Here is a 22,937-nt window from a genome sequence, read left to right on the forward strand (position 1 = left end):
TTAGCTAAGTTTTCTCCAGTCCTCTAAGTTCTTACTTATGTTATATTGTTATTCAGTTGTTTCATCCAATGCTCTGTGGCCCCATTAAGGGTCAGAAGGGCAGGAAGGACTAGGCAATGGGGGTTGAAGGGATTGCCCAGGGTCACACAGCTAGGAAGTGTCTGAGGCCAGATTTTAATCCAGGTCCTCCCAACTCCAGGCCAATTCATTATGCAATCTAGCTGCCCCAAATAGAATACTTTTTTTTTTTTTTAAAGACTCTTACCTTCTGGACATATGATTTCATAGATAAAGGAAGTTGCCTTTACCAAAGCTGGGTGGCACCTTCTCTGCAATTTGTAGTCATAGAGACTTAATTAGATCTCTCAGAGTTTAAACAACTTTTCCCTAATCAGAAAGCCAGGATAGGTCAGGGTTGGGAGTTAAAACCTGATCTTTTAGGGTCTGAGGCCAGCTTTCTATTCATTATGCAATGTTATTTCTCAATTCCTTTAAATTCTAATTAATGACCTACTTGGTACTAGAAAGAAGCAGGGTGGTACAACAGATAGAGTGCTAGATCTCAAGTCAGTAAGACTTATATTACTGAGTTCAAATCTAGTATCAGACACTACCTGTGTGACCTTGGGCAAATCACTTAACCCTGTTTGCCTCAGTTTCCTCATCTGTACAATAAGGCCAGAGAAGAAAATGGCCAACCACTCTAGTGTCTTTGCTAAGAAAACCCCAAATGGTGTCATGAAGAGTCAGGCACAACCAAAACAACTGAATATTATAACACTAGATACCAGATGCTACATTATGAAATAATCTACTCTCTTTTCAAGCCCCTGTTCTGTGGACCAGGAACGGATAAGAAAAAGCAGAAGAGAATTCCATCACTGCCAAAAGTTAAATTGGGGTGTGATGGGGAAATTGGGGACAATCATCAAACAAATTAGACCAATGAAGAGGAATTAGGTTTGCTCTGTTTCGCCTCACACAGCACAAATAGGAATGATGCAAAAGGGCAAGAGTTATACTCAATTGAAAGAAATATTTTCAATATAACATTTATTCCAAAGCCCAATGGTATGGGAGTCTACTTATTGGTGGAGATGAATTCCCTGCTATGTGTGAGGAGTAGGGCAGAGTTGCAGAGAAATGAGAGAGCTGTAGCCTTATTTAGGACTCAAGAGCTTCAAGTTGATTCAAATGCTTCTGGCTTCCAACTTCAAAAGGAAAGGAGGAGGAGGCCAACCCCACTTTACACTGCTGAAGGGGAAGACATGAGAAGAGCTGGTATGCTGCCTGCCATACTATAGACACTACAGGAAATTTGCCTTTGTGTGAGAACTAGAACTTTCTCCCTTGGTGAAACTGAGTTACCTCACTCTCACTGGGAGGGATCTTTCACCTATTTATATTTTCTCTGATTTCTTTCTCAGATTTGAATTAATTAATTTCTTTGTTATTCACTCTGTTAATTATGGAATTTAGTGGGAAAGGGGTTCAAGCCTTGGAAATAGAGCTTGGGGCCCTTTTTGCCTGAAATGAAGAGAAAGTTATTGGAAACTAGCTTGAACCCAATCATCTCCCCTAGACTACTAACATTTAAGAGATCAGATAGATATAATTCTAGAGTGGTCTTCCTCCTCTTTGAAGAGAACAGAGTGACCTCTGGCCCAAACTTCTAAAACTCCTGGTAGAAATTAAAGTCTCCTTTGGAAAAATGTGGGGGGAGAAAATGCTAGAGATATCTATTCTGACTCAAAGTCATACAGCAACAGCCCTTGACATCGGTGGGCCTCTATAGCCTTGAAGTCTTCCCTCTACTAACAATTAGAGTTATCCAAAGGGCTACCTTATAAGATATAGGTGGGCTGTCTCTCATTGGAGATCTTGGAAAGCACTTGTTGCCTATGTCATAGAAGGATTCTTATTCAAGGACAAGGTGAGCTAGACAGCTTTTAACATCCCTCCCAGCTCTGGAGATCTGTTATTCTGAATCTGTTATCTAATGACAGAAAATGTTATATACTTACCCTGACAAAACTAGCAGGAAACCAGGCTTCCTTATCCTCATTTCTGCCCCACCACCAGTCCTTATTTGAGGCCTCCAGTACTTGGATGACATCTCCGGCTTTGAAGCCCAGTTCCTGATCGTCCATGGTCACATGATCCCACAGAGCTTCTGCACAGACCACATTGCCATCGCTGATCAGCTGAATGGGGAACACAACCACACCAATGTATAAAAAGCACCTGTAACTCCCTCAAGTACAAGAATCATGTCCTGTCATTTGATGGTATCATCCAAGCCACCTACCACTGTGGTGGATGCCATAATTGGTTGTTGAACAGCCTACCATATGATCTAGACTTTGTTTTTTGTTCTGGCCCAGACCTGTGATTTTATTGGTTTAGCAAGCTCTTGGTAAGGAAACTTCTTTCTACCAATGCAACTGATCCACATCTTAAAGTATCAGAGAGCAAGACATTAAGTGTTTCCATGGGTTCATAGTCAATGAGTGTCAGAAGTGGAACCTGAACCAATGTCCATCTAACTCCCAGTCAAGGGCTCTATAGATTATACAACATTGCTTCTTTGTCTATTGTGTTATAAAAGATTGCAGAAAAGACAGCAGGCAGAGTTTCTCATATTCTCTTGAAGGACTCTCCAAAATAAAAAACAGAAAAAATCTTATTGACTTAGGGACATTGATTATCTTAAACACAATGAAAAATATGGAAGTAAGCAAAAATGGTGCCTGAGTGTCCCAATAGATGTAACAGAGTTCAAATTCACATGCAAAAATTTGCCAAAGTGTTCAAGATATTATTTTAACCAGTTTGATTACCTGGTGTTCAACCTCAAATAAATTAAAATAGGGTAAGAGGAAGGCATTGGTAGACAACAGTTTAAAAATGGATACCTGAAAGCCTGACTAAAGAGAAGTCAAAAATGTTATAAAACTCAGCAATTACCTATAAAATGGGTATAAGAACAATCTCAAAGGTCTGAGGAGCACATAAAATAATATGTATAAATTCTTTGCCAATTTTAAAGCATTATAGAATTTTTAGCTATTGTTATCTCTTTTCTGTAAAACTGAGATGATAACAGTATTTACATCTCAGGGTTTGTGAGAATGAAATGAGATAATATTTGCAAAATGCTTTACAAACTTTAAGTTGCTATGCCAATCCTAACTACCATCATCATCATCATCACTGCCACCACTACTAGGAGACATGCATAGCATAACAATTACTATTAATTGTGACAGCCTTGATTCATCAAAGAAAGATTAAATTATGTTCAGTTCATTATGGGGTTTCCCCCCTAGTTTGTTCCATTTTAAAGATATGTATATGATATTTCTTGGAAAAGATTTCATGAAAATTTGTTTAAGGAAACAAAAAATTCCGTGGTGTTTCAAAGGCTAAGCTGTAGGTATCCAGAAAATTCACCTAGGTATAGCATGTAGCTTACTGTTCAACCATGACAAGTAAATAAAGTAGAAGGCATCTAAGAAGTCTTAATGTTGTTACATGATTATAAAAATCAGCACAAGGGAGACTGAGGCTCTGAACATCTTAAGATGAATCTTTATATAGAAGTACTTGCCACTTAAGGAATAAGATTCTCCCACAGTACCTCGTTGATGGCTAGCTGTTCTCCCCCGGGCTGTAAGTATCTGGGGCTGGCTTGACAGAGCTCTTCATAACTGTAATCTTCCTCACTGCCATTATCATCAACTAAGGCAGATGACTCTGTGGCTCCATCTGTTGAAACTGAAACAAAAAGTTGCCAACAGTGAATGGCCCATCAAAGTAAGCAATAATAACACGAAACCACATAGGAGATTTCTACCAAGGGCAAATAAGCATTATTTTAGCAGTAACTCAAAATGTAAGAAAATCTGTCTGATGATATTGAATACAGGAAGGAGACAGGGAAAGGAAAGAAGCATTTATTTATTTATTTTTTCCTAGAATCCTTATATTCTGTCTTAGAATCAATATAAGTACTGGTTCCAAGGTAGAAGAATAGTAAGGGCTAGGCAAGTGGGGTTAAGTGACAAGCCCAGGATCGTATAGCTAGGAAGAATGTGAGTACAGCTTTGAACCCCAATCCTCCCAAACTCCAGGTCTGCTACTCTATCCACTAAGCATCCTAGCTGCCCTAAGAATAAGCATTTATAAAGTACCGATTACATTTATAAAACCAGTTACTATTCTAAGTTCTTTCTACAAATATTTATCTCATTTGACCCTCACAAATTACTATCCCCACTTAACTGCTGAGGAATCTGAGATAGAGGGTAAGCAATTTGCCCAGAGTCACATAGCTAAAAATGTCTGAGGCCAGATTTGTATCTAAGCAAAAGTCACAACTTTTGAACTAGTAGTTTTGATTCTAGTAGTTTTCTTTGAACAGTGGACCATTTTAGATGGCATATATGACAGTATAAAATAAACTATTCTGTACATTAAGAAGCTTCCTGAAATTATATGGGATGAAGCTTAACAGTTGGAGTCCCAAAATATATTGTTTCTTTAAAAAATGTTTACCTTTCTTAGAATCTATACTATAAATTAGTTCAAAGGCAGAAGAGCAAAAAGAGGTAGGCAACTGGGGCTAAGTGACTTGCCCAGGGTCACACAGTTAGAAAGTGTCTAAGTCATATTTGAACTCAGGATCTCCTATCTTTCTAGCTACTGAACCACCTAGCTGTGCCCTCCTTACCAAAGTATATCTAATGAAACCCAAATCTGAAATGTAACATTCCCAAGTAATATGTTATTAAATTTTAGATATACAAGCAAAACTATTGGCAGGTATCAAAATCATGCTCTTCAGATCAGACTCTTATTTGAAAAGTTATGGCCTCCCCAAGGTGAAAAGGTAGCAACTGAATACTACTTGAGAGGAACGAACTGTCATTACTCAGAGAGTTAATCCAAAATGAAAAGTCTCAGATTTAAATTTAGGCTTATGCCATCATTTCAAGAATAGCTTTGCTGCCATCTTTAAAGTACTGAAGCCCAATGTTCAGTTGTCCCACTTTCACAGCATAGTGCCTTATTTTGTTACCGGGAGTAGTAGGCCATGTCCACCAAAAGCTGTCCTGCTACAGAAAATAGGAGTCTTTAATTACATTGGTTCAAGCTGTTGCCCTCCTTCTATCCTACCGGGGTCAGGTAACCTAGGCTTTTCTTTCCATCACATTTCTGGGAGTGGCATTCTGGTTACATACAACAGTCTTATGCACTATATCCTAGAGGTAGCCTGAGCAGGCCATGTAAGCCTCAATGAGTCTTGGTTCTTCCCTACATTATTTTAATTCAGAAAAGTTCCACTGAGATTTTTAAAGCAACAATAAGACTTCTACCAGCTGATATACAGAAAAACTCTATGAATGAACTTTTAAAGTTTTAGATAGTACTCCATACATAATTCTTTCTTTGAAAAAAAAAACAGGTTTATAGTCATTTTATGCACAGGAGGAAACATCTATCCTGCTAGCCAGCATTCAGAAGCAAAACATTTGCAATTTGAAGTTGATAGAATTCAGAGTGTGAAAAAAACAGGAAGAAATGAAAAAAGGTAGAGATTTGTACTAGCTAAAAAATAGGGAACTCAGCTGACAACAGTGGATAAGTTTCATTGTGAAAATTTGAAACACTTTGCTAAGTAGACAGGAGAATGTGAGATGAAGAAGTCAGAACAAATAAACTATGTGAATTATGAAAGATACAAAGCTACAGTTAAAACCTCTTCTACAAAGAGGGGGAAAAGTATAATGCCTTTATATTGTTGTTTAGTCATTCACATCCAACTCTCAGTGACCACATTTTGGGTTTTCTGGCAAAGATACTGGAGTGGTTTGCTTTTTCCTTTCTCTAACTCATTTTAGAGATGAGGAAACTGAGGCAGAGTTCAGTGATTTGCCCAGGGCTACACAGCTAGTAAGTATCTGATACTGGATCTGAACTCAGGTGCTTCTGACTCCAGGTCCAGTGCTCTATCCACTGTGCCATCTAGCTGTCCCATAACTAGCACTTATAATACTTTAAGATTTTTGAAATGAATTTATATAAATGTGGCTGAGGTGGAATTTGAATTCAGGTTTTTCTGACTCCAAGTCTAGCACTTTGTCCTCTAAGCCTTTACTTGCCTCTATAAATTTATAAGGCCACACAATATGTATAACATTTAAACTACCAGAATAAAAAAAGCACAATAAAGCAGGAAGGTTTGTCTTGTCTAAGAATTTGGGGTAACTATTTTAAATGACTTTTAATTCATTTGTAGTCCTTCTCACCATAATGAAAAAAAGGGGAAAGAATCCCTTGTAACAAATACATATAGCCAAGCAAAACAAATTCTCACTTTGGACATGTCCATAAATGTATGTCTCATTCTGCATAATGGGTCTTCAGGATCACTATTCAAATGTTCTCAGTGCCCTTGAGTTAGGGATCTATTTTGGCATTCTCAGTCCTTAAAGGGAAAGCAAAATGCTGGGATGTTTTAACTTTCAGTAAACTCTGCTCTGCACCATCTGGCACAAAAGTTCTTTCCTTATCATATTTCAGTAGCAGTTAAAGCCAAGAATAAACTAAATTGCCACCTGAAAGCTCATGGAAAAAAAAACAGAGCCTGGGTCTCCTTCTGCAGGTAAAAGCATTGAAAGTGACACCGTCTCCCTCAAAGAACCATTTGCCCAATCACAAGAAATTGAATGTCCAAGTTAATTTAGGATTATGGAGCTAGAAGGGAACATAGTGATTATCTTGTTATGCTTAGAAGTCAAACCTCACTGTGAAAGGGAGACTGAGGCTCAGAGAAGTTATATGACTTGTCCATGATCACAAAGAGAGTATCATAGGCAATATTTGAATGTAGGTCCTCTAATTTTATATACAGTGCTTATTCCACTGTACTATGTTTTCTCATTTTTCCAGATTTCTGATTTTTTCCCTCTGAAAGGCAGAGGAAAATGGCATGAAGCTAAAGTCAGAAAGCATTTGTACCTGGTGTAGCACAAACCTAAAATAAGTCCTCCAATTAATTTGTCAAAGGGGAGCAGAAGATTATTTATAATTGCCAAAATGAGCTGAGTGGATGACCTTGCCATCCTCACACAGTGAGAAAGATCATAAGGATTCCTTTTCCTTTCTGTAGGTTAATCATTGGTGTCATCCAGGGGAGAAAATCAGCTCCTAATATCTTCATATTTGAGCAGAGGAAAGGGGGGGAAGAAAAAGGGAACAAGAATTTATTGAGTATTTACTATGTTCCAGACACTCTACTAAATATTTTACATATGCTATCTGATTTGATTCCCATAATAATCTGGTAGGGTAGTTGGTACTATTTCCTCATTTTATATTTGAAGAAACTGAGGTGGACAGAGGTTCAGTGACTTGTTCAGGAACCTTCAACTAGTAAGTATCTGAGACCAGTTTTGAAATCAAGTCTTCCTTACTTTAGGTCCAGTGTTCTCTCTATTGTGTCACCTAGCTGTCTCAGGTCCTTGCCAGCAATTCCTCTCAGTGGCTTTAACTCATCCATCATCAGCAAAATGATAGGGAAATGGGTTCTCAAGGTTGTGTGCCAATATTTTATTAGGGAGGGTATTGGAGGGGAGAAATGGGAGAGTAGGAATGAGTGTCAGATCTGGCCCCCCTCCAATCCTGGACATGCAAGGCCAATATCACAAAGATATGTATGCAGAGATTTATTGTTCTTTTTTTTTTCTCTCTCTCTCTGGTGAAGATGGTAGCAGAGTGACAAGGTGGGATATTGTGATATTCAGTTTTCACCACCCAGGGGAGGAAGAGAAAATCTATGATTTCTAGATGCTGAAGGGTTACTCAATGAGCTATAACTATGGTGCCCTACTATGGTGACAGCTTCTTGTAGACCAATGCAATACATTATACTTTCATTGGGCTGATATGTAAAATACAATTAGGACAATGCCTCTGATTAAGAAGAGTCATGAAACAGATACTCAAAGTTGAGCATTTTTGTCATGATTCCCCCATTACTAGAGATTTTCAAGCAGAGGCTGGAGATGTGTTGGTGTCTTTCATCCAATATTCCAGTTCGTGGACAGGTTGGTCTGAACCCATTGTCCTCTGAGGTGCCTTCCACCTTTTGAGACAATGTGATTCTGGATACTTTCACTCATTCAGTATTTACGAAATGCTTACATTTATTAGCATTCAGTAAGTATCCATCTTCTATATACTCTTGAATGTACTTATATTTTCACCATTTTGTTTTCTTCAGGAGCTTATATGTTCCATGAAGATGGATTGTTTTGCTTTTCTTAGTACCCCCTTTAGCATACTGTTGGGCACACATAAGCACTTAATGATTGTTGACACTGTCCAAGAAATGGGGGTAATACTGAGAAAAGTAAGACCAGGTGCCTGCCCTCCAGGGGCTTTTATCATCAATTAATATATACTAGTTCTTCAATCATTAGTTCATGAGGGAGCTCTAAGACTTTACAGGTCTTCAAAGGAACAATTTGCCCAAAATAATAAGCAACAAAATATTTGACTATTTTATCCAATAGAACATGAGTTCCCCAAGCACATGAATTCATGAATTGTTTATATTATTATTATTGTATCTTAGCGTCCAACACATAATAATTTGAATTTAATTAGTGATCTGGGCAACTAGGTGGTGCAGTGGATAGGAGTCAGGAAGATCTGAGTTCAAATCTGGTTTCAGACACTTACTGAACAAGTTGCTTAACCCTGATTGCCTCATTTCCTCATCTGTAAAATGAGCTGAAGAAGGAAATTAAACAAACCACTCTAGCATCTTTGCCAAGAAAACCTCAAATGAGGTTGCAAAGATTTGAACACAACTGAAATAAGTAAATGACAACAATGAAAATTAGTGACCAAGCAAGAAATATTATTTTTAATTGGCATTTTGTGGACATGTGATTCCCAATAGAATTATGTATTTATGTAACAATTTTGATTCCCTATTTCCTTTGCTGGTCTCCTTCTTAACAGTTAATAACTCTCTTCATCCCATCTTCAACCTCAAGTTCTTTTCTCTTCAAATTTAGAATACCTCATTCCTGTGACTTTACCAATACAAATAATAACAGTTCATGTTTACAAAACATTTTAAGATTTGCAAACAAGTTCCCTAAGGGATTACTACATTATGAAGTAAGTTAGTATTACTATCCCCACTTTATAAATGAAAGTGTTGCCTACATTTGCCCAAAGCTGAAGTATCAGAGTCAAAATTTGAACCCAGGTCTCTTGAGTTCCAAGTTGAGTATACTTTCTACTACACCATGCTGCCTCATTGCTTGGAACAGATGATTCTCAAATTTCAGTTTCCAGTTTAGATTTCTTGGTTATGCCTGTAATTTCACCTGACTATAGGACATCTTTATTTGGAGGTTACATAGTCACCACAAACTTAGAATGTTCAGAACTAAGCTTATTTTTCCGTCTTCTTTTCCTTTTCCTCATACATCTTCAATTCTTCCATAATGGATCTTCTTTCCCACTAGGCCATTTCTGTCTGAGTTACTACCATTTTTCCATTTTTCTGGGCTAAGATTCATACTTCTCTATATTTTTCCTTGTAGAAAATCTATCTATCACTGCTTTTGTGGAGTATGTTTGGATTTACCTTTTCCTCTCCATTCTATTTTGACCACTTTTCTACTTCTTAATCTAGGTTTTCATTACTTCATATCTAGGATACTAAAAACATCAACCCAACTAGCCTCCCTAATTCTCCTCCTCCTCCTCCTCCTCCTCCTCCTCCTCTTCATCATCATCATCATCATCATCATCTGAATTCTTCTTTCAGTTTAAGATACCACTTTCATATTACTCCTTCCAAATATTTGCAGTGGATTCCTTCTACATCATGTCCAAAGGCTTCTGTCTAGAATTCAAGACCTTCCATAATGGGGACCCATCCTGTTCATTCATTCATTCATTCATTCATTCATTCATTCATTCATTCATTCATACATTCACTCAGTCATTTATCTATTTTAACAAATATCTATTAAAAGCCCACTATGTCTCAGGCATTGTGCTAGACAATGGCAAAACAAGGATCACCCTACTTATACAACTGACACAACTACTCAATATATATCCTGCCCTTTAGTAACACCAATATAGTTACTTTTTCCCTTTTATGAATATTTTCTCCATCTCCATATTTTCTATCCATTCTAGCCTCAGTCTGATAAATTCCATAAATCCTTTCCTAGCTACTTTAATCTATGTTGATCTCTCTTATCTCTGAACTCCTAATGTCAATAGACTTAATTCTAGAGAACTTTATTAAGTTTCTGATAATAAGGTACTAATCTAGGCCCTGAGGATACAAAGATAAAATATGATCCAATCCCTGCGCTCAAAGAGTTTATATTCTATTACTATAATTTGGCATTTAATTATTCTTTAGTTGTTTTATGAACTTTAAGTTTTCTCTCCTTAAATAGACTGTACATTTCTTTGGAGCAGGAGTCATATCATATTCTTTGCATATTCTTTCCAGTGTCTAGGAAAGTATATATTATAGACCCTCCACAGGTAATTATTGATTGGTTCATATATACTCCCTGAAGTTTCTGTATTTTAATTTCCTAATCTGGAAACTAGAGATAGTCAGGCTTCTTATTGGGGTTCTTCTACAAGAGAAAGGGCTCCTTTTTCCACACCCACATACAAAATCATTTTGCAAATGGCAGGGGATGGGTGTGGGTGTGGGAGTAGCGATGTGGGTGTGGATGTGGAACAGATGACTAAATCATAAAAAAAAAGAAATGATTTGGGTAATACTTTCAGAATAAAGCTAAAGGAAAAATATTTTTAGATATAATGGCTAGTAAACATATCTAATAAAGGCTGATCTATATTGAAAATATTTTAAAAGCTTCAAACTTTTAGATGGATTCAATATTAAAGTAGATAGAGTATATCTTTCCTCTAAGTAATTTACAACATCTGGGGCAATAACAGCAGGCTCAAGACAATATAGATAACTATCTAAAAACTAAATTCTCTGCTTAGTTTTTCCTTTTAGCAAATGTATTCTTTCATGGTGAAAATTCTAGGAGAGCAGCCTATTTGTCTATGGAATAATCACCTCAATTTAATATTCCTAATATGTAATATTATTTCTAATAACTATTAAGAATATAACATATATAACAAGAATATAAATAATAAATATTAACAATAGTCCTAATATTCCTAGTAAAAGGTATTTATAACATGTTTATAACACCAAGACTCCTCATTTGGCCCCTTATATTGTGCTTTCCCATTCCCCTCCTAACTCTTCAAGCACAATCTCCCTTTCAATCATTCCTCTGTTTGCCCCCACCCTGTGGACATCACACAAGATTTAATCCTTGATCTTTTCTTTTCTCCTTGTTTATTTGCTTACTTGGTGAGCTCATCTCCTCTTTCTGCTAAAGCTACAACTGCTGATGCCCAAATCCACATTTTCAGGTTTAAAAATCAAGAACCCAAGTTGGTTTTAAGAAGAAATTTAAGGGGAAATTCTCCAGTGTTAAACTGGAGACCAATATAGTCGTTAATTGGAGAGGAAAGTCCCTTTTCATCTCCCAAACTTTTTTTCTTCTAAAGTTACCAGATGCTGTGAAGAATACCAGAATGAAACATTTCAGAATCTTGGGCAAAATTCAAAAATCTTGTCCTGCTGAATTTGGAAACCATGCCACCTGATCGTAACTGTCTTATCATGGACTTTGAGCCATCATTGTAACAAAGAAGATTTAATAATAAAAATAACAATAACAACAAACAATTTATGTGGGGTATCCCAGTAGTCTTAGTATAGTTTTAAAATTTGGATAGCTTAAATTTTAAGCTCTAATGGCTTAAAACTACACTAAAGACTTTTGGGATATCCTGCATAATGCTTTGAAGTTTGCAAGATGTTATACATGTATATGCATATGTTTGAAAGTGCAATTTTATGTCATTAAATATATATGCAGTTAGAGGACTTCTGACTTCATGCCCTCTTCATTACCCCCTTGCTGCTTCTGGTAGCCTAAAATCCCTAAACTATTCTCTTCTCATGAATTTGTACCAAAATATTTCCCTTTATGGAATTATTGTTTTCATGTAAGGCAACATGATATACTGGACAGAGTTTTGGACTTAGAATAAGGAAGAATAAGGCATGAATCCTGCCCCAGTCATTTATAATGTGTGATTTTGAGCAAGTCACGTTACCTCCTATGATCTGTTTCTTCATCTCTAAAATGGGAATAGTATCTTATAACTCCAAGAGTTGTAGGAGGATCATGTGAAATTACATATAATGTTTGTTCATTATATATATGTGTGCATACACAATACATGCATACATATATATATAATGATCTAGTTTTCTGTCTATCATGCTTTGCACATTTTAAAGCACTATATAAATGTAAAATTATTATTATATAGAAATCAACAAGATATTATAAAGGACAAATAACCTTTATTGGATAGCAGAGGTGTTAAGTTCATTGGAGCTAGCAAATGAAGCAAATTAAAAGTTAATTGGGAAATGTTTAACTGAATAAATATATACATCATAGCTAATGTTAATTTGTGGCTTTCTAAGTCAATATATGGCCTTCAGGGACCTATTTCTGTTATTTGAAACCACTAGTACAAAGTCTCTTTGGGTATTAAAACAAAGCCAGATCTGGAAAACAAACAGGTCCTACTAACATCCCATAAAGGAGGTGTGGGTGTGACATGTCCATTAGCAGTAATAATAGCTAACACATACTATATAACACTTTAAGGTTTACAAAGCAATTGCATAAATTTTTATCCTCATAATCCTTGAGAAACATGCTATTATTACCCTCATTTTACAGATGAAGAAAGGCAGGCAGAGAATAAGTGATTTGCATAAAGTCAACATAATCAAAAGTGTTTGAGGTAAGATTTGAACATAGCCTTGCTGACTTCAAGTCTAGAACTTTATCCATCGTCCCTCCTGGCTACTTCTACTAATAAATGGTATTTATACAACATTTTATCTGTATTACCTCATGTGATTCTCACAAAAACCTAGGAGGATAGACACTGGCAGGTATTATCAACCCCATTTTACAGAAGAGAAAACTGAAGCTCAGAGACATTTAGATGATTTATCAAGTGACTTAATACATAAACAGGTTGTTGAATCTCTGTGTTCCATTTGTTCTACCATACTTTTAGTAGGCTTTTTTTCTGAAGAATAATAATCTGTCAGAAAATTTTTCTTTAAGTTTAATAATTGAATTCTCTACATTCAATCCACTTAATCAAATTTTGTCCACATAGGAGATGAGGCGACTTGGTCATTACAATCCTTAGAATAATATATACTAATACTGCAACCTCTTTTATTCAATAAATCACCCTAACTTCTTTCACTTTTAATCCTTTAAAACACTCATTTAATAAATAAATTATACTTAAAAGAGTTCCAAAGACGGAAAAGTATCATAGCTTACATTGATTATATTTTGTGGCTGTTTCATGAGTCCTTTAGTGGTATAATGTAGTGGATGGTGAGGGACCTGGAAACCAGTTAGACCTGGATTCATATATTATCTGGAACATATTGATTGTATGGCCTATATCAAGTCACTGAATCTCTCAGAACTCTAGGAAAATCTATTACATTCTTGAGTTGGTCTGGAAAGTCCTTACTTGTATTGATGGGAGGAATTTCTTCAGCATAAAGTCTCCCAGTCAATGAAATCATTAGCACCATCTCTAAACAGTTCCTACAAAGAGAAGCCTTTCCAAAATCTAACTACATGTGTGCTCTCTTCCCAGGACCACCTCATAATACACTTTATACTTTCTTAGCTTTTAGAGCAAGGTCCTCATTGCTTTTTTTGTCCCTATATATGAAATGAAGACTTTTATGATCAAGTTTATAACCTCTGCTGGCTATATTTGGCAGAGGTTTTGTTGTTGTTGTTGTTGCTTTGTCTTGTTTTTCTTTTTCCCCTCTTTTTAAATTATCTTTTGATGATTCTCTTGAATTCTGTGCTTGGGCATCAAATTTTCTGTTCAGGTCTGGTCTTTTCTTTACAAATGCTTGGAATTCTTCTATTTTGTTGAATGACCATACTTTCTCCTGTAAGAATATAGTCATTTTTGCTGGGTAGTTGATTCTTGGTTGTAGACCTAGTTCCCTTCCTTTCCAGAATATTATATTCCATGTCTTTCAGTCCTTCATTATAGATGCAGCCAGATCCTGTGTTATTCTTACTGTGGTTCCATGGTATCTGAATGACTTCTTCTTAGCAGCTTGTAATATTTTTTCCTTGGTCTGATAGTTCTTGAATTTGGCTATAACATTCCTAGGTGTTTTCAGTTGGGGATTAAGTACAGGAGGTGATCTGTGGATTCTTTCAATCTCTACTTTCCCCTCTTGTTCTAGAATATTAGGGCAGTTTTCTTGGATAATTTCCTGTAGTATTGTGTCCAGGCTTCTCCTTTTGTCATGGTCTTCTGGTAGATCAATGATTTTTAAGTTGTCTCTCCTGGAATGATTTTCTAAATCTTCTGTTTTGTGAATGAGATGCTTCATATTTTCCTCAAAATTTTCATTCTTTTTGATTTTGTTTTATAGTGTCCTGCTGCCTTGTGAAGTCACTTGATTCTAGTTGTTGTATTCTGGTTCTTAAAGACTGGATTTCATCCCTGGCTTTTTGGTCATCCTTATCCTTCTGGTCTGATTTTCTATGGAGGTCATCTTTCATCCTCTTTACCTCATCTTTCATCTCCTTTGCCTCATTTTCAAGCTGGTTGATTTCGGCTTTCAAGACACTATTTTCTTGTTTTAGTTCAAGTGCCTCTGTTTCTAGATGACTTATCTTAGTTTTAAAGTTCTTTTCCCAAATGTCTTCAGCCTCTCTTAATTGTGTTTTGAATTGTATTTTGAGTTCTTCCAAATCCTGTGTCCAATTCGCTGGGTTTTCTGTTTTATTGCTTGGTGTTCCCTCCTCCTCTGTTCAGTTTGCTCTTTGTTCATGGCCTGTATAGAAGCTGTTGATTGTAATTTCTTTTTTCTTTTTCTGTTGTTTGTTCATATCTACCCCTTCTTTACTCCTTGCAGTTATCTGTGCGCTCTCTCTCTCTCTCTCTCTCTCTCTCTCTCTCTCTCTCTCTCTCTCTCTCTCTCTCTCTCTCTCTCTCTCTCTCTGTCTATCTCTCTCTCTCTCTCTCTCTCTCTCTCTCTCTCTCTCTCTCTCTCTCTCTCTTGGACTTTTCTGTTAGTCTTCCCTCTTGGAGTTTTGTCAGCAGGTCTCTCAGTGCAGTCTGTGGGGGAAGGGTATTGGAGCTTTGGCTTCCCTGCCCTCTGGAGGCTTTGATTGGATTAAAGTCCAGCAGTCTGTGGGGAAGGGGTGTTGGAGCTTGAGCTTCCTTGCCCTCTGAAGGCTTTTGATGGGATTAAGTCTAGTTAGGTTGGGCTGGACGTGCCCTGAGGCCAAAACCTCCTGGAAGGGAGGAGCAATATCAAGGGTCTCTGCTTCTGCAACTAGGCCACCCTCTCTGCACTCCTTCTCTAACTCCTTCCTTACCACCTGTGTTCGATGCTCTGAGCCTGACACAGCTTTGCCCGCAAGGTACTCCCTCTAGACCAGCGCCTTTGCCCGCCCAGAGGTTACAGCTGCTGCTTGAGGCTTAGCACTCTAGGTGTGTGTGTGTGTGTGTGTGTGTGTGTGTGTGTGTGTGTGTGAGTGTGAGAGCGGTCCTGGGACCTTCCTTCTCCCTTCTCCTTAAATCAGAGTGTTCTCAAATTCCAGCTTTGGGGGGGGGGGTGTACCTTTTAAATTGTGTCCAGCAGAAGGGTTCCTTGTCACTGTCTTGTTGTTAGATTTGATTTTAAGTCCCCTAAGAGCATTTAGTTTGTAATCAGTAAAGGAGGGTTTTCAGAGGTCTGAACTTTCGCTGCCTCTATGCTGCCATCTTGACTCCACCTCTCCTTGGCAGAGGTTTCTTACCTGAGTCCTAAAATGTTTTTAAATGCATATAGCTATAGATAACTGAATTTCTCCCCTGCTCATCACCATTTCCATATTAAGTCTGTTGAAAAAGAAAACACACACACACACACACACACACACACACACACACACACACACACACACACTACACACTTAACCCAAGAAAAACAAAGTGAAAAGAGTATGCTTCGATTTGCATTCAGACTCCATCTGTTCTCTCTCTGATAGTGGATATTGTCATGGATTTTTAAAAAATGTTTTGGATCACTGTCTAGATCAAAGTAGCTAAGGCTTTCACAGTTGATCAACTTTACAATATTGCTAATACAGCATACAACGTTCTCCTGGTTCTGCTCATTTCATTTTGCATCAGACTTCTCAGGTTTTTTTGAAGCCGTCCTACTTATCATTTCTTATAAGCACAATACTACTCCCACATTATCATATACCACAACTTGTTCAGCCATTTCCCAATTGATCTGTGCATTTCCTCAGTTTAGAATTCTTTGCCAATACAAAAACTGTTGCCATAAATATTTTTCAAAAAGATAAGTCCTTTTCCTTTTTCTTTGATCTCTTGGAATACTGACCTAGTACAGGTATTGTTGGGTTAAACAAAGGGTATGCACAGATTTATTGCCCTTTGGGTGTAGTTCAAAATTGTTCGCCTAAATGGTTGAACCCATTCACAACTCCACCAACAGTGCATCCATGCCCCTATTTTTTTTTTATATCTGATCCAGCATTTGTCATTTTCCTTTTATGTTATGTTAGGCAGTCTGATAAGTATGATAGTTTCTCAGAGTTGTATTAATTTGCGATTCTTTTATAAGTAGTGAGTTAGAGCATTTTTTGTGTTTCTATAGACAGTTTTGATTTCTTATGAAAATTGCTGTTAAGATCTTTTGACCTTTGAATGAATGTATTTCACTATAAATCATTTCCTTTAAAGTCTATATATTTTGTCTTATACATTTATAAACATTATCCCGAGAAGGAGTTTCTAGCTTCACCAGCTGCCAAAAAAAGTCAATGCCTCCAAAAGGGTTAAGAACCCAAGAATTAGAGGTTAAAACTTACTCAGGATCTTGTCTTTTCTATGTTATTCCACATGTTTGTGTGTGTGTGTATGTGTGTGTGTGTGTGTGTGTGTGTGTGTGTGTGTGAGAGAGAGAGAGAGAGAGAGAGAGAGAGACAAATACCTGAGAATACTAATCTGTAAAATGAATCTACAAGTAATCTTTGAATTAACAGGGGTTCCCTTTAGCTTCAAGATCAAGCTCAAAAGATTCCATCTCTTTACAGCCCTCTCACCCTCATTCACCACCTCCTGTTCTCAAACAACTGAGTTTTTCCTTGCTTAGCTGTCCTTTTGGCTCCTGGTTCCTACTCTGACAATGTTCTTTATAATTCCTTAGGCCTGCTCATCTCCCAGAAACCTTAAATGCAATCAAATTAGATTTCTTTAAGAATCCCCTTTAGAAAGCATTCTATATTCAGAATATAATAACATAATTTTTCATTGTTAATGAGTATGGTGTTTGTAGTCATTTCTATAAACAATTAGGCCTCAGGCTCTTTTACATTCTATAATAACATTGTTTTTGTGAGAAAATCAGATACAATTTATATTCACCCCAACTAAGGGCAGCTTTTCCAGGAATATAACTTTCTGTAAAGCTGAAGACTGTCTAACGCATTGTTTGCCACTTATCTGCCCCAAATAGGGTTCCCAACAGGGTCCATAGTCTTTTAATACACTGGCCTTGAGAAAGTTCAGTGTTAAAAACAAAGAAGTAAAGCTCATCTGGTAATCCTAGTTGAGTCATCATTGGGAGAACTCTTTAGAACCAGGTTCTGAACACAAAGAAAGCCCTGGTATGTGTAAGGATTTTCCATGCAAAAGGGAAGGGTACCCTAGAGAGCAAACCAGTTTTACTAAAGGCACACAAAGGGGACAGAAGATTTATTATGAAGTGACTTCTATGTTCTCTTAGGAGAAGCAATGGTAGCACTCCTTTAGAAAGTATATCAGTATTATTCATTCATTGGTTCATTTATTCATTCATTTGTTTATTCTGCAAAGTAAGCAAATGTCACACAGAAGGAAATAGGAACTAGACCTGTGGAGTGGAGGGATGATTGCATGAATCAAGCACACGTGGAAAATTATAACTACCAAGAAACTTGCCCTTGAAGAATTGAGATTCTTTTGGAATTGAACTGAATTGAAGAATTCTTTGTAAGAGTAGGGGCCTATGGGTGTAGAATATTGCAAATACTGTTGAACTTGGCTGAAAGGGGGTTGGGTTTTTTTAACTGATTTTTTTTCTCTTCCTTTTTTTTAAATACTTTGTTACATGGCATAACTTGTTGAAAAGGGCAAAGAATCATGTTCTTGAATACATAAAATAAAATGTATTGGATTACAAAAGAAACCAATTATGCTAAAATACAAATATAAAGACTTAACTCTTAACAAAGTTCTTGGAACTTTGTAGTCACTTTGGTGTCTTATTTGACTGGCAAGTGGGTTCCTGTTTTATCTTTAGTGTTTCCCACCCATGCTCAGGCACTCGAAATGTGAGTAGAGCTGTAATGGACAGGGGTTGAAGACAGGAAAGAAATAAATCTGGAAATGTTGGTCTTATAAAAACAAAATATATCCATTTTTTAAAAACATCAGGATAAATAGAGGAGCCTACAAATCAAAATTACTAGTCAACCTTTCCCCTAAATACCCATACAATTTTAATTTCTTTTTTTGGAATGAGCGTGTATTCTCATACACATTGATGTATAAATACATACATATTTTCATACACGCTTTCAGACATGACCTCTTACACAACCAAGTCCTTTAGAGCAAGTCTGGTCACTGTTTGTCTGGCAAAAGGAAGAAGCAGTATCATTTCCTTCCATGCTATTCAGTCCAGATAAAAGATTCCATACATAAATGCTGAACAGTCTTATATTATTCATTTAATAAGCCGGCTGAGAATGAGTCAGTGGGAACTCCTAGGACACTGAGGTTAAACACATTGAGCCAAGAACTATTGATGGAAAAATCAGTTGCTACTTCCTGGGTGTAAGTTAGGCTTGTGATCAAAAACATTAACTCTTAGGGTTTTCATTTTAAAAGTGGAATCAAGTCTTCTGGTTATCTAAAATAACAAAAGATCTCTTAAGCTTTTTAAAGTAGGATTCTGGACACAGTCAATAAGCTGAAAACTCATTTTTTAATATGTTTTTTAAAAAATCATATCAAATAATGTTAGTACACAACAAAAAGGAGATCTTTGGATGATTTTTAAGGGTATTGTGAATTTCTCCATTTAGAAAAAAATAGATTTGGCAAAATTATGGGTAGTATCTTCCTCAGTTTTAAAATTAGCTTAGGCAATTACCCAGATATTACTTAAGTAATTAGAATTTTAATCTCAGGACCAAGTTACAACCATTATGTAGATTTTTGGTATTTTATACTGCATTGAATATAGAGATAAGCAGAAATCTTTTCAGTGAATATGGAATGCACGACTGCCTGGAGAGTGTTTTTACCTGGACAGATGTAGAAGCACCAACTCATTCCTATCATCAATCAGACAACAGAGTACCAAAGATAAGAAGAAAGCATATATTGCAAACGGTACTCCTCCAAGAGGGTCCATTTCTGCCCTTAAGTTGTCATGTCTAACTCTTATTTATTTCAGTGCAAGCCTCGAGTGAAAATTTAATGAAATGTAAGATATATATTTAAAAAGAAAAAATAAATCAATTTGCTTAAATAATATTTTTCCAAGCTTTTAAAAAAAATCTCTTTATTAACAAAAAACCCCAACCTATAACATCCTATGACAATATTTAAATTTTGGTTTTAATCACAATGCTGGGTTAATATATTGGAAACCGAGGTGGAAAGGAGTAATACAATCAATGAATATAAGCAAAATCACTTTTGAAAATGTTAAATATATTAAAGTTAAATTATAAGCAACAGCCTGAAATAAGCAACAGACTTAGACATTCCCAGTTTTCCAGTACCACATTTTTATATATCTCAGCAATCAACTACATAAAGGGATTTCATATGGTATACGATAAACATTATGATAATAAAACCTTGATCTATAAATGGAAGATGACTGTATAATTCTGATTTTTATTGCTTCCTATTTTCATTTTACTACATAAATAAATCTTGTAAACTAAATAATATCAATGTCTATGCCCACCAAATCTTATTGTTTACTACTTAGGGTAAATGTTTTCAAAGAAATGGGCTTTCTTTGCAAAGACTAAAAACTTATATATATGAAAACAAGAGAATACAACTTAAAAAGAGTATACATTTTAATCATCAACATCACAATGAATCTCTACTCACACATACCCATATGAAGGCTTTCCAGACTCCAAAAGCGTGCTATTTCCCCTCTGGCTACCATCCTGCTGTTTGAAAAACACATACACCATGTGGAGAAGGGCTGCTCGGTTTTTACTAGATGAACCTCAGTCTTACAAGGATCACAGAGAATCACAAAGGCTGTTAGTGAATCTGCAAAAATAGCTTATTCACTGCTTGGAGTTCCTATGTGTGCATTCCAGGCCAGAGCCTACTTAGAAACTGACAGCTCACTCACTCAGTGTTCAGTGTAGCTGAGAGTTGAGTGACTCCAGTGACATCATGGGGTACCCTTAGGGAGGAAGTTCTAAAATGAGGCAAAATCTACAGATACCAAATGACAGAATATTCCCACGAGCTGATCAGAGGCATTTAGCAGCTCTGGAGAGACTGTGGTTTGTGGCAGTGGAAAAACACATTTGATAGTTTTAACAACAACTTTCAAGTCAGAGTTAGGGCTTTAAGACAGGTGTATCTATTTCGTAGCAGTTCAGAACAACAAAGGTTGCTTAGTTCAAGAGTGGGAGTTAGGATCTTACACAATGGCATAACAAAAAAAAGTGTCAATCCTCATGACAAAGCTGTGTAAACTGCAATTTCAGGAGATTACTTTCAAATGAAAATTTTATGTTGTTTCAAAGCTTACAATTAACAAAACAATCTTTACATCCCTCTCCTCACCTTTGTCCTTTTCATTTTGTAACATTAAAAATGATCTGAACACCTTGCTGCTGTCGTCTCCCCTGACCCCCATGGTGGATAAGAGAGATGGTAATAATTAATTTATCCTATTCCTGCTCAGGGATTTTCTTCAGTAGTGAGATGTTCAGAAAAACCCTAGGGCACTTTTGTACATAACAACACAACACCCTCAGAAATCTACTGCTTCTCAGAGTACTGCTTCAGAACGAGAAGCAAAATGTTTCCATGAAATATTAATGTTGTCTATTTGCTAAAATCCAGGCTGCGCTAGCCTTTGAAAACCTGTGGCTATGGAGAAAGCTCTTGCCATTGAGTCAGTGAACTCTGCCATTATTCCCTATAGAGAAAAGGTCTGTGAGAGGATCAGTGGCTCATTTTACCTAAACAAGAATGGCATTTGTCTGAAGCACCTCATCATCTTAGTGTGGCAAAATGGGGTGCACGAAAATAAACAAAAGGCAAGTCAGGCTCAGGAGATACCTTTCACTTTGGCCTCCACATGCTCATGAAAATGCCCTTTCTTTTAATGAATGAGTGAAAACGCATTGATTAAATGTGTACAATGTACATGCTAAGATCTGGGACACAAATAGAAAAATAAGAGTCCCTGCTCTCAAGGAGTGCAAACTTTCTAATAAGGGCATACAGCACACAGGAGGATTTAGCCATAAGTCAGATGGGAAATGTGCCCTGGTCTTTAGGGAGCAGCAGCAAAGCAGATTCATCTTTTCCACTGATAAAATCATACCTCGTTTCTGAGGTTGAATAATTCGATTGTCTTACAGAGGCAAAAAACACCCAACAACTTTTTTTTTTCTGAATTTTAGTAATTTTGAATACTGAGGAGGCAAGGGCCTCAACAACTACAGAAGCAGTTTTTTCTTGCTTTCAGATAAATTTATGTTCCTGAAGAATGCATCTTAATTCAAGCCAAGCATATTATCTTGACTACATAAGAACAATAGTCTTCATCTTACCAGACACTTGTAGGAAACCAAATAAGTGGGTAAAGACAGCAAGAGGTGAAATGTGGGTCCTTATTTGGCAGTGTGGAATGGCCTGAACAGTGATGAGTTTAAGGGTAGGGAATGCAATGTGATGAAAGTGGAAAAAGCCTATGAAATATTTCCTTCATAGGCAATCCTAAATCTCAGCAGTAAGAAAAATCAGCTTAGCTGTGTGACCCTGAGTAAGTCACTTAACCCCCATTGCTTAGCCCTTAAGCCTCTTCTGCCTTAGAGTCAAGATACTGATTCTAAGACAGAAGGTAAAGATTTAAGAAAAATGAGCTGAGAGATTTTTCTAGTTCTTTTACTTTCTGGCATATAGTAGGAACTTAGTAAATGACTGATTTACAGATGTCTAAGATTGCCCTCATCAAGTTGGAATGCCATACAAATTAAATAATATTTCCTTGCTTTCTGCTAATCATCAATAAACAACTTTTGGGTGAAAATATCATTGTAGGGAGGGTGATTTGGGGACTATTTTGGGGGAAAGTATCTGTTATATGAAAAGAAAATTTATCAATTAAAAAAAATCCTATCACTGATAATGTTGGTTTCCAAATGGATGATAACACTAGTTTAGGCAAGCTCATTTTTTTCTTACTATTCCTCTGTATTTTCCCACCTGAAAAAAGCCAGGCTTAGGCTAGAAAACAAAATGAGCCAGGAATAAATCTCCTAAAACTCTTAAAGAGTTATATAGATAGACTATAGCATTTAAAAGCAAGAGAGTGGGCTGCTTTACAACAATCCTACCAGGCACATCAAATCAGGAAT

General features: G+C 36.6%; 1 protein-coding gene across 4 annotated transcripts in view; it reads right to left on the reverse strand.

The window, feature by feature from the left end:
- SPATA13 (spermatogenesis associated 13) overlaps positions 1 to 22,937 on the reverse strand; it is a 160,012-nt gene that overhangs the window by 31,225 nt on the left and 105,850 nt on the right. For 3 of the 4 annotated variants that reach the window (XM_007495227.3, XM_001375720.5, XM_007495228.3), the window contains 2 exons: positions 3,641 to 3,777; positions 2,025 to 2,204 (listed from right to left, as the gene is read on the reverse strand). In XM_007495227.3, the coding sequence (XP_007495289.1) occupies positions 2,025 to 2,204; positions 3,641 to 3,777 (317 nt within the window). Of the gene's footprint in view, positions 1 to 2,024; positions 2,205 to 3,640; positions 3,778 to 20,439; positions 22,702 to 22,937 lie in introns of those variants that run through there. The other variant, XM_007495229.3, reaches the window with a different exon arrangement.

The sequence above is a fragment of the Monodelphis domestica genome, chromosome 4 (assembly GCF_027887165.1).
Source record: "Monodelphis domestica isolate mMonDom1 chromosome 4, mMonDom1.pri, whole genome shotgun sequence".
Lineage (NCBI taxonomy): Eukaryota > Metazoa > Chordata > Mammalia > Didelphimorphia > Didelphidae > Monodelphis > Monodelphis domestica.